The sequence below is a fragment of the Podarcis vaucheri genome (assembly GCF_965113315.1).
Source record: "Podarcis vaucheri genome assembly, chromosome: 15".
Lineage (NCBI taxonomy): Eukaryota > Metazoa > Chordata > Lepidosauria > Squamata > Lacertidae > Podarcis > Podarcis vaucheri.
This window is the reverse complement of record NC_138753.1, coordinates 3,062,161-3,074,457: the sequence shown is the minus strand read 5'-3', so window position 1 is coordinate 3,074,457 and position 12,297 is coordinate 3,062,161. Positions and strand designations below refer to the sequence as shown.

Here is a 12,297-nt window from a genome sequence, read left to right as displayed (position 1 = left end):
TGCCGGCTGGTTGGCTCATTGCGCTGGCAAAGCCCCACACAGCTGTGTGCGCTTCAGGTCGGTCAAGGGAGAGCCCGATCGGAAGGGGGATTTCCATGGGGGGAAAAGGCCCCGAAATCTAAGCTGCCCAGATCTGTGCAAAACCCACCTGGGGGGTGCAGATTTCACACACTGTGTGTTCCTGAGCACATGGACTCGGAAGTAAATCCCGCCCCTCTGTTTTCAGTGGGGCTTTACCCCACAATTTAGGATCGTGGCCTTAAGGAGGGATGTGGGAGCTCTGTGGGCACGGACAGCCCATAGGCCTTGCTTGCTCCGGATTAAGTTTTAAGACGACTGAGGCTTTTTCATTCAGTTTTGGTGAATAACAGGAAGGATTCGAAATCTGCGGGACCAGAAATTCACAGAAGACTGGTGTAAATTTACAGACTATTTGAAAAGTAATTGTGATGATCAGACTATGTTTGTAGGTTTGCAAGACGTTTTGTGAGCTGAATTATTGGAACTACTGCAAAAATGGATAAAGGGTAGGATGGTTAGTTAAGATAATTAAAGGCAATATGAATTTAAGAAATGCATAAGAAGTCAAAACGGTGGATCATCAGAGGTGCTGATGGAAGTAAAAAGAAAAGATTGTATAAGTGGTGAGGTTTTGTGGTATGTATTATAAGTTATAAGTTAAAATTAATAAAAATTATTATTATTAAAAAAGAAATCTGCCACTCCACAGCACTTTCTAGTTATATTAAATGCTCTTACGTAGGGTTTTTTAAAAAAGAATACATACACAGGCAGCAACTCTAGTTGATATTGCACTCTGACAGCTTGGTGGAAGAAATACCTTGGCACAACCCGTTTCAGCCTCCAAGGTAATTGGGGTGCAGGGAGCCTGCATCCTATGGGCTGGATTAAGCCCATCAGACCTTCTCATTTGGCCCACACCATTGCTTGGGTTAAGCCAGATCCACTTCCCCTATGCCTGATGTCTGCAGATCACCAGCAGACTAAGGAAGTGTTGCAAACACACCCACCTTTTCTGCCTGCATGTGCAAAAAAAAGGGGGGGGGAGTGTCACCTGACATTAGGCAGTGGACAAGTGGGTGGACCAGCCACCTGTCAAACTCTGCCTGCAGGGGGTGTGCAGGTAAGGTAAGGATTTGGCCTGCAGGAATGGATCCGGTTCCCCACGCCTGCTTCGCAATACCGCTGTCAGTCTCCTTTCTAGGAAACCTAGGCCTTGCTGGCAAAGTCTTGGGTTTTTGATTCTTGCCCGAGAAAAACAATTAGCCGGGCTGGGTTGGAGGTTAAACCTGTCTCTCTTCCTTTCTTTTTCCTTCACCCGTCAAGGAAGCAGCTTCCGCGCCAGGAGATTAATCATTATCCACACCCAGCCAGCGGGGCAGAACCCACAGACACCAGGCTTTGCTACGGTTTAGGGAGGCGGGAAGAGTGGAGCGCGGCTCCAGTGGAGGAAAAACTGCAGCGGAAAACCCCGAGTGGACGGCGGATCAGACCCCACCCCTGGCCAAAGGAATGAGGGGATTGGGTTTGGGGGAATCAAGAACCCTCCTGCAAAGTGGGACTGATGCTCAAAGTGCCAGGACTCTTGTCTCTCGCTCACTTACACACATTGAATCATAGAACTGGAAGGGGCTGGGAGAGCAACATGTTACCTGGAAGGAAAGGTTATTTTACACGCCCAATATTATTAACGGATCGTCAACTTCTAATTAAAACAAAGGCTTCATCCCTGTATTATTTTAAAGATGAGCCTGTTAGTTTGAAAACAAATGATACAAAATACACGGTTATTTCAGAAAGCTGACATTGAGGATGGAGTCCCATCTCGCCCCGTCTCCCCACATCTTCTGTGCTGTTCCACAACATTTTATTTTCCGCAGGCACTGCCACCTAAACCACGGACAAATTGATTTCACCCTGGCCTAACCCTCTGGCCAAACGCTCCTGTCAATGAAATGTCATTAACAAATTGCTGATTGGAAGAGGGCTGGGGGGTGCCCTAGTTTATTAGAGCCGAATGGGGCTTTTGGTTTGACTGGGGGGGAAAGCAATCACCCAGCCGAAGCCACAGTTTCAAGCTCCGAAGGTCACCCAGAATGGAGAGCAGGGTCACGAAGCCGAACCACACTTTGTCCGTCCCCGCTCCTGGATTTAAACTGGAGGGGCCCTTCGCTTTTATACCCGGAAAGGTTTCCTTTCAGGTTGGAAGAGTATGATAAATCTCACCCCCCCCACACACACACTTTTCAAGGAGTCTCCAATCACTCCTGAACAACTTTCTGCTCTGCACGTGCCTCCTGAATGGATGTTAGCAAGCCTGGAACAGGAACTCACACAGAGAAGCAACAGCCCAACTCCTCCGAAGGCAAGTAGTTCTTAAAGAGTGCCTTGAACTGCTGATAACAGAGGATAGGTTGGCGGTCTTTGGGGGGGGGTGGCCCCTGCCTGGATGTATGGAATTCTTCCACAATGAACGGCCATTCAGTCACAAGTGGGTGACTCTAAGGCGCTTCAAGATGGTTGCTGTTTGGGAGTTTGCACAACGCTAGCCAATTGAATAGAATCATAGAGGGTCATCAACTTCAACCCACTGGGAGGTTCTAGTATGACCCCCCTGAAATGCAGGACTCTCAACTAAAGCACCCCTGACCATCCAACCTCTGCTTATACAGTGGTACCTTGGGTTACATACGCTTCAGGTTACAGACTCTGCTAACCAAGAAATAGTACCTCGGGTTAAGAACTTTTCTTCAGGATGAGAAAAGAAATCGTGCGGCAGCAGCGGGAGGCCCCATTAGCTAAAGTGGTGCTTCAGGTTAAGAACAGACCTCCAGAACAAATTAAGTACTTAACCTGAGGTACCACTGTAAACCTCCAGGGAAGGAGAGGCCACAAACTCCCGAAGGAGATCGTCCCACGATTGAACGGCTCTTACTGTCAGAAAGTTCTTCCTGATGTTCAGTCTGAATGTCCATTCTTGCAACTTGAAGCCAACTTGAAGCCATGTGTTCGAGTCCTACCCTCCAGAGGAGGAGAAACCCAGCTTGCTCATTAAATAGTCAACATCATCTCATCTCCCTGCAAACAAATCTTTATTTTCATTTACTATTACAGTGGTACCTCTGGTTAATAACTTAATTCGTTCTGGAGGTCCGTTCTTAACCTGAAACTGTTCTTAACCTGAGGTACCACTTAGGCTTATGGGGCCTTTCGCTGTCACTGTGCCGCCGCCACGCGATTTCTGTTCTCAACCTGAAGCAAAGTTCTTAACCTGAAGCACTATTTCTGGGTTAGCGGAGTCTGTAACCTGAAGCGTCTGTAACCTGAAGTGTCTGTAACCTGAGGTACCACTGTACACTTATATCCCCGCCTTTTTCTCCAAGGCGCTCGTGGCCTGCACGGTTCTCCCTCTCCTCATTCAATGCCCCACAACAACCCTGCGGGGATCTGAACCCTGGTCTCCCAGGTCCTAGTCCAACACTCTACCCACTATACCACGCTCTTTCAGCAGCTCTTGATCTCTCTCTGCTTCACCATCAACACCCAGGTGGATTTAAAAGAACCTAGTAGTATATCTGCTCGCGGAACTGCCTGGGGGGGAAAGTGTGCTGTAAGTTTTAATAATAATAATAATAAAGGCACCGTTTGGGCAGGAAACGTTAGGCCGATGCCAGACACAACAGCCGTGGTGGTTTGCCGCTGAGCCATCCTGGTATGGGGAAAAGGGTTTGTTCTGGCATGTGGACCTCCTGCCTCCTGCGAGTCACAACCTTGTAAATTCCAGACCTCCTCCTCCTTCGCAATCTTTTAGATTAAGCAGAAACAATGGAGAAGCTCTGGGGGTGGGAAGAAGAGTCCTGTTACCAGATGCCCGGGGTCACTGTGTCTCTGCCCTTGCTCCCAGCAATGTCACAGAATCACAGAACTGTAAGACTTTCCAAGGGCCATCTAGCTCAATCCCTTGCAATGCAGGAACCTCAACTTAAGCATCCATGACAGATGGCCATCCAACCTCCGCTTAAAAATCTCCAAGGAAGGAAAGTCCACCGCCTTCTGAGAGAGTCTGCTCCACCATCAAACAGCCCTTAACTGTCGGAAACTTTTTCTGAATGGTTAGTCGGAATCTCCTTTCTTGCAACTTGAAGCTATTGGTTCGAGTCCTACCCTCCAGAGCAGGAGAAAACATCCTCCATGTAACAGCCCTTCACATACGTTTCCGAGCACAATTCAAAGTGTTGGTGCTGACCTTTAAAGCCCAAATGGCCTCGGTCCAGAATACCTGAAGGAGTGTCTCCACTCTCTGCCCGGACGCTGAGGTCCAGTGCCGAGAGCCTTCTGGCGGTTCTGCGAGAAGCAAAGCTACAGGGAACCAGGCAGAGGGCCTTCTCAGTGGTGGCACCCGCCCTGTGGAACGCCCTCCCACCAGATGTCAAAGAGAACAACAACTACCAGAACTTTAGAAGACATCTGAAGGCAGCCCTGTTTAGGGAAGCTTTTAATGTTTAACAGCCCACTGTAGTTTAATACTTTGTTGGAAACCGCCCAGAGTGGCTGGAGAAACCCAGCCAGATGGGTGGGGTATTATTATTATTATTATTATTATTATTATTATGGCTCTCCTGTCTCTTCTCAGTCTCCTCTTTTCCAGGTTAAACATCCCCTGCTCCCTCAACCATTCCTCATAAGGCTTGGTTTCCAGGCCTTTGATCATCTTGGTCACCCTCCTCTACACAGCTTGTTGACATCCTTTCTAAACTGTGGTGCCCAGAACTGGACAAACGTCCATTGCCTCCCGCCCCACTCTTTCCCTGTTGCATCCCATCTGGTCTTGATAATGGACCTCCTGGCACCAAACCTCCCCTCCGTGGCTCATGCCCCGAGCATTTGAAGGAGAGTTTCCTTCCATGTCTGCCAACCGAGGTGGCCTTCAGATCTGCAGAAGGCGCAGGAGATCTGCTCCGTCTGTCTCACCCGAGATGAATGCAAATTTTAACTTTCGTAGAGCAGGCTAGTTCCTAGACGCTTGCACTCGCCCGCCCCTCTCCACCCTCCGTCCAGCCAAGTGAAGAGGCAGGGTCAGAGTTCAAGGGCCCAATCCCAGCCAGGCAAAGACACTCAAGGAGGCTGTGAAGCAGCGCTGGTGGGGGCGGGGAAGCCTTGGGAGTATCATGGGGGGGGCAGATAGAGAGAGGGTCTGGCCCCCAGGCGTGAGGCTCCCCCACCCCTGCTCAACAGATTAAAAGCAGCACCTTGAATTGGGTCTGGAAACAGAAATGCAGAGCAAAGTGGCAATTATTCTGACTCTCCTCTCACACGGTTTCAACACCCGAATTCTTCTTGGGTTACCGAGCGGAGAATTTTGGAGGCCAGGGCGGTGTGGAGTCATACCCTATTAAAATGTCCTTAGGTGGCTGGCCTTCCTCACGGCTCTGCCAGCCTTCTCTGGGGCCAGGAATAGAAAGGAATCTCCCCCTTGCCCTGCCTGGCTAGATAAGGCTGGTGAGGGGGCACTGGAGTGGCCAGTTTCCTTCTCTTCTCCTCTCCCTTCCACCACCCCTCTGGCAGTACGCAGCTTGGCTGGCTTACAAGAGCCGCCTGAGAACGGAAGAAGGGTCTGGCTCAGGCCCAAAGGGGTCCCATCTAGTCCGGTCCTTGCAGTCCCCACCAGATGCTCCCAAGGGAGGCCTGGGGACCTGAGCGCAACAACAGTTCTCCCCACTTGCAGTCCCCAGCAGCTAGGATTCAGAATCATTGCTGCTACCGGCCGGTTTCTCTTGCACTCACTAGTTGGAGATAAATAACGCAGCAACACTGCTCTACATTGCAGGGCTGTCAGGAGGGTTGTTGACTGAGAGAGGATGTACAAAACAAGCTTCGGACACACAAGAACGCTTTGCTTTTCCAAAAAAGAAACGCGTTCGCACTTGGCTTGCTTTGCAGGCAAAGCACTCTGCACATGCCCTGAGGCCTGAGTTTCAGCACTGGGGTGGAAGATTCAGGGGAAGGGGGAGTAAATCAGATTAAGTTTCTTTTGTAGACCCAGACAAACAGCTCCTGACTCACAGAGAACAGGAGGGCCTGGAGATGGTAGTCACATCCTGTTGTAAACTAGCATGTGAACTTTCCTTAAGGTTCTTGCCAGGTAGTGGAGAATCCCGGCCTACAGAGAAAAGATCTTTTGGGGGAGATAAGATTTCCCCATCTCCGAAAAAAACAAGGAAGGTGATGCAGAACTGGGAAAGTCAGATAAAGGCAGTTTTGGAGCAGTTTTGCCCAAGTATTTGAAGCTTTCTTGTAAGGTGAGGGGAACAGAGGGAGAGATGTTGGCAGATAGAGTCACGCAATGCTAAACCATGGTTTGTTTAACAAACCACAGGTTGTCCCACAGACGAGCCAGCAAACTGTGGCTTGTTTCTCCAAGGTTTGTGTTGTCCTGCCTGCTGCTGCTGCTGCCTCCTGTCTTTCTTGCTTAGTGAGCCTCTGGGTTGGACAAAAAAAAACCATTGTTAGGGACGGGCGCAAGATTTGCACGTGTAACACCAAGGCATAGTTAAAACAAACCAAGGTTTCTGATTGTGGGTTTATTGGCAGCAAAGAAACCACAGGTAAGGTGCTGGGCAGGATACTAATAATAAGATGATGATGATTTAACAACAACAAATTGTTTCCCCAGCCATTCTGGGTGGCTTCCAACAAAATATTGAAAATACAATAAAACATCACACATTAAAAACTTCCCTAAGCAAGGCTGCCTTCAAATGTATTTTTACGTCCACACTACGCCAGTTAATATAATCCTTTCCAGTAGAAAGCCACAAATAAAATAGATTGAAACTTTTTTAAAAAGGGGAGCGATATCAAAATGTGGTATACACAGAGTAGGCCCATCAAAAACAAAGGGATCATAGGACTGTGGAGTTGGAAGGGACCATGAGGGTCATCTAGTCCAACCCCCTGCAACAGAGTTAAGTTATCGTCCCAAATCTCCTGCATAAGGAAATAACTTCTTCATACAAGTACGGAAATAACTTTTTCATACAAGTACGGGATATGCTGAGCCCGGTGGAGAAGGTTGCTAGCTGAGATCATTTCTGTTAAGGGTTTGGCAAATTCACGGCGCAGAGGCCTACTGGAGGCAACAACAGGTAACAATGGAAACTGCATGTGCAGAGCTTGTCTACCTTTGTAATATCAGCCATTTTTGACAGAGAGAAACAGAGAGAGAGAGAGCTGGCCAGAGAGATGATTCCAGCAAAATGATGCTTAAATGGGGCTTTTGACATGTCCTCAGAGAAAACCACTTGGCACCAGAACATGGGGCTAAAATAATCATCTCCCATCCCTTCCCTGAATAGTCTAAACAGGAGCCCCACCTTCCCTCAGCAGTAAACACCTGAATTCCCTGGACCAGCAGAACTCGTAGCAGGTATGTTCCGAGACAAGGGTGTGGGGCAGGCGCACCATGCATCATTTGCGTCCTAGAATGGCCCTGGGGCAGCTTCCCCTCTGGCGAACATCTGCTCACACATTTTCAGACACCACAACATCCCCAAACAAAACAACGGAGTATTTGGCCTCCTCCCTCAGCCATGAGCTGACGGTGCTTGCACTCGCTGTTGCAGTAACGCCCCCTCCATCCCTGATATTTGCTCTTTTTCATTACGAGTTGGCAGTGCAGGAGGAGCTGCCTTCATCGGGTGCTTGGTCCTTCTAGCTCAGTGTTGCCTGCACTGACTGGCAGCAGCCCTCTAGGGTTTCAAGCAAGGAGGTACGGTTCCCAGAGTTCCCTGAGAAGATGGATTAGCTTAAAGCGCTCTGGGAATTGTAGCTCTGGGAGGGGAATATGAGGCCTCTCAGCAACTCCTTAACAAACTACAGTTCCCAGGATTCTTGGGGGGGGGGGAGGCCATGATTGTTTAATGTGGTATCACAGTGGTTTAAACATTACTTTTAAAGAGCAGAAATCGAGGGCTGGCAGCTTGTAGCCAGCAGAGGAAGGTTTCTGCTGGGTGGCGAGGAAGGATGAGGCCATGAGATGCAAAGGGGAAGGTGAGGTCGCAAACAAAAAAACGACAATATGGCAAAAGCCCAGTATGTTTCCCCCCAGTTTCTTCCCCCAAAATTGCCAGCTGCATCACAATCAGCAGAGATGTTTCGCAGCAGCAGCAAAAGCAACAAACGGTACTACAAGTGGATCAGGGAGGGCCAAGGCTGGCATTTGCTGTGCCCTTTCCTAGTGAAAAGGGCACACCAGCGCTACCCTTGCAGAGATTCCCAGGGGTGGGGGAGAGGCGCAGCCACGCTGTTGCGGAGAAAGGAAAAGAACCAACTGCCTTACGGCATCAGCTTTTGCGGGACTATGGTCTACTTCGTAAGAGGCGTAGGAACCATGGTGTGCACATTCCGGTTTCTCTTGGATCAAGGGTTGCAGGAGAGGGCTCAGGGGTTATCTTTCCTAAAATTCTGGGGCCGGGCACTGCTGTCTTTACGTGGAGCAGTGGGGAAGAATACAGCGTTACCTTGGTTTACGAACTTAATCCATTCCGGAAGTCCATTCTTAAACCAAAGCGTTCTTAAACCAAGGTGTGCTTTCCCACAGCAGCGGGGGACTCAATTTACAAATGGAACACACTCAACAGGAAGCGGAACATGTTCTGCTTCCAAGGCAAAGTTCACAAACCAAAACACCTACTTCCGGGTTTGCAGCGTTCTTAATCCAGGTTGTTCATAAAACAAGCTGTTCTTAAACCAAAGCACCACTGTATATCATTTTATTCTTAAAAAGAAGTTGCTTTCAGGTACATCAGAAGAGGTTAGATAAAGGTAAAGGGACCCCTGACCATTAGGTCCAGTTGTGACCGACTCTGGGGTTGCGGCACTCATCTTGCTTTATTGGCCAAGGGAGCCGGCATACAGCTTCCGGGTCATGTGGCCAGCATGACTAAGCCACTTCTGGCGAACCAGAGCAGCACACGGAAACGGCGTCTACCTTCCCGCCGGAGCAGTACCTATTGATCTACTTGCACTTTGACGTGCTTTCGAACTGCTAGGTTGGCAGGAGCAGGGACCGAGCAACAGGAGCTCACCCCGTCGCAGGGATTCGAACCACCGACCTTCGGATCAGCAAGTCCTAGGCGCTGTGGGTGGCCCACAGCGCCACCCGCGTCCCTCAGAAGAGGTTAACCACGGCAAAATCTCTTACTACCAGGAACGAAAGGAACTGCCTTGTACTAAGACCCTTGAGTCCATTTAGTGCAGTATTGCTGACCCTGACTGGCAGCAGCTCTTAAGGGCTCCAGGCAGGGGACCCTCCCACCCAACTCTACCTGAGAGGACAAAGTCTGACCTTGTGGTGCTGGGGCTTGAACCAGCGGACCTCCCACAAATGTCCTAGCGCCAGACGAGAGTCCACTTAATATTGGTATGGCTATTGATTGTTTACACAGCAGCCCATCCAGTTTACAACAAAATATCAGATGTAAATAACAAAAGAGAAGTGTTCCCCCAAAACACACAAAAAACTACCCCAAAAAAGCAGTTTGCAGGAAAAATAAAAAGTTTAAAGCACACTTCAAAAGCCTGAGCAGTAAGAAGGTTTTCAAAAAGACCTCTAAAGGAGCAGCATCAAATTAATTGAAACCCAGAAGGGGTCTGGGGTGGGGGAACACTCCCCCAGGGCAGCTTAGCTACAGGACAAAATGTTTGCATTACAGCAGGGCAAGGCCGTCCGTCCCCCCATCTTATTCCCACCCCCCATGCCCCACAAGAAGTCCTCTAATAATCTCTAGGGGCCCCTGTATGCATAAGACAAACCCACCAGCGCCTGAGTGCCCCCCTCAAAAGATCTATGAGACAGATAAGAGAGGCATGCTGCTTTCTGAATCATTTTGGCCAGCCTTGCAGACAGACACACATCAACTGGGGGTGGGTGGCTTGGCTTTTCAGTGGACCCACAAAAGAGGAGAAGGAGCACACACTCCTTTATTTCTCCAAGAGCTCCCCCAACCCCAATTCCCTGTTTAACATGCATAGCGATGCACTTCCAAGAGGACAATGGGGGGGGGGGAGAGGAGGGGGAGAGAATCTCACAAAAGACATAGCTGCTCCGAGAGGCCTGGTAACCGTTCCCTAGGGTGCGCCACCACTGCTGAAAAGCTGGATTCCACAGCTGGTTATTGTCTCCCCCATAAAAAAAACATACACACAATTCCCAGGGGCCTTGCAGCATCCTAGGAGACATCCACCTGGCCCCCCACATCCCAGCACAACTTGATTCCCCCCCAATTTGTGTGTTTACAGACACTCCTGGCTCTGAACCCAATTTTAAACTCTCTGTTCTTCCTTGGGACACCCTCAGTTTTTGCCACATGCCCGTTCCCCTACCCCTCCCGCCCCCTCTCTTTCGGGAGATGTCCCGGAATGTGCACAGCCAAAACTGGGGGGGGGGGGCTTAACTCCTGGGGGAACCCCCGTTTGTTGTTATGACACCGCCCAAACACCCAAGCTTCTCCTACAAAGAGGACCCCTCGGCTAGTGAACTGATGCTAAGACTCATTCATCACCTCAAAGTTCGCCATTCATAATTATACAGAATCACAGAATTGGAAGGGGGCTGAAGGGTCATCCAGTCCAACCCCCTGCAACGCAACACGGACACGCATATTTCTAAAAGCACTTTTACACACACACACACACACACACACACACACACACAGAGTTTGCCCCCCCCCCAGGTTAAGAGCCCCAATAGCTCCTCCTGTTCGTTTAGAGCAGAGACTCTCCACTCCTGATCCTAAAGAGAGTTCCCTCTAACCGTTTCTTATGCGCAAATGTTACCCGCCTCGTTTGTGTTCTCATAGTGCTAATGGCTCGCGCCAAAGCGATTCAACGAAACGAAACGAATTCTGCAAATGAACAGAAATCCAGGGCGAGCGGCTCCGGTGCATTAACGCCCGTTCCCCCCCCCCAACCATCGAAGGCCAACCCCGGCGAGCCAGGATGCAGCCCCGCTCCGCTTTTCCTGTTTGGCACGTGCCCGGCGGGCGCCCCCCCCCCAGCCCCACCTGCGAGGGACCCCCTGCGCCCCCCGGTATCTCCCCTCCCTCGCTTCCCGCCCCCACTTCCCCGCGGCTCACCGACCTGGCTCCACTTCCTCGGGTCTCCCCGGCTGGTTGCCCATCTCGTCCGGCTCGCTAAGGCCCCCTCGGCCGCTTCATGGGACCAGGTGGGCGGGGAGGGCGGTAGCGGCGGCAGCTGTCCCCTGCGAGCGCCGGCAGAAAGGCAGCGGCTCGCTCGGGCTCGGCGGAGGCATTGTGCGCCGGGCCAGCCCGCCCTCGCTCGCTCGCTCTCTCTTGCGCGCGCGCCGCTCCAAGACCCGGAGGCCGCTGCTGGCCGGGGCACCGCGGCGGCTCGCTCCCGGCAGCGGCAGCGAGCCAAGAGCCGCCGAGGTGACTCACGGCCGGGGATGGGAGGCCACGCAGCGGCGGCGGGAGAGCATTGCAAGCCGAGGAGGGGGGGGGAGGAGGGAGGCGAGGGTGCCTCCGAGAGCGAGGGGAGCGCAGCGCGCAAAAGCGCACCAAAGGCTGCAGCGGCGTGGCCAGAGCGCATTTGGGGAAGGAGGGGTATCTGCCCCGAGGAGCTTGCAGACTCCCCCCAAATTTGAACAACGCAGCTGGAAGGGACCCCGAGGGCTATCTGGTCCAACTCTCTGCAATGCAGGAATAATGCAGCTGTCGCTTACGGGCATCGAACCTACAACCTTGGCGTTATCAGCACCACGATCTAACCAGCTGATGGCTATTCCGACAGTTTATAGAAAACATCGTTATTTATTCTTTCCATCATCATGACCATTAGGTCCAGTTGTGACCGACTCTGGGGTTGCGGCGCTCATCTCACTTTATTGGCCGAGGGAGCCGGCGTACAGCTTCCGGGTCACGGGGCCAGCATGACTAAGCTGCTTCTGGCGAACCAGAGCAGCGCACAGAAATGCCGTTTACCTTTCCACTGGAGCGGTACCTATTTATCTACTTGCACTGGCGTGCTTTTGAACTGCTAGGTTGGCAGGAGCAGGGACCGAGCAACGGGAGCTCACCCCATTGCAGGGATTCAAACCGCCGACCTTCTGATCGGCAAGTCCTAGGCTCTGTGGTTTAACCCACAGCGCCACCCGCGTCCCTTCTTTGATACTAGTCACCTTCTAAACCACCATCCCCCAGGGAATCTGCCACCAATATCTTCTCGCAAAAGTAAAGCAGGATTTCAGTCCTCTTGGCT

At 51.1% G+C, this 12,297-nt stretch overlaps 1 protein-coding gene across 5 annotated transcripts in view; it reads right to left on the bottom strand.

Annotated features, from left to right (window-relative positions):
* Positions 1-12,297, bottom strand: part of SPECC1 (sperm antigen with calponin homology and coiled-coil domains 1) — a 114,112-nt gene that overhangs the window by 68,607 nt on the left and 33,208 nt on the right. The window contains exon 1 of one of the 5 annotated variants that reach the window (XM_082201704.1): positions 11,161-11,365. The exons of the other annotated variants lie outside the window; for them this stretch is intronic. Within the exon in view, the coding sequence (XP_082057830.1) occupies positions 11,161-11,200 (40 nt within the window). The 5' untranslated portion in view covers positions 11,201-11,365. Of the gene's footprint in view, positions 1-11,160; positions 11,366-12,297 lie in introns of those variants that run through there. 5 annotated transcript variants of the gene reach the window in all.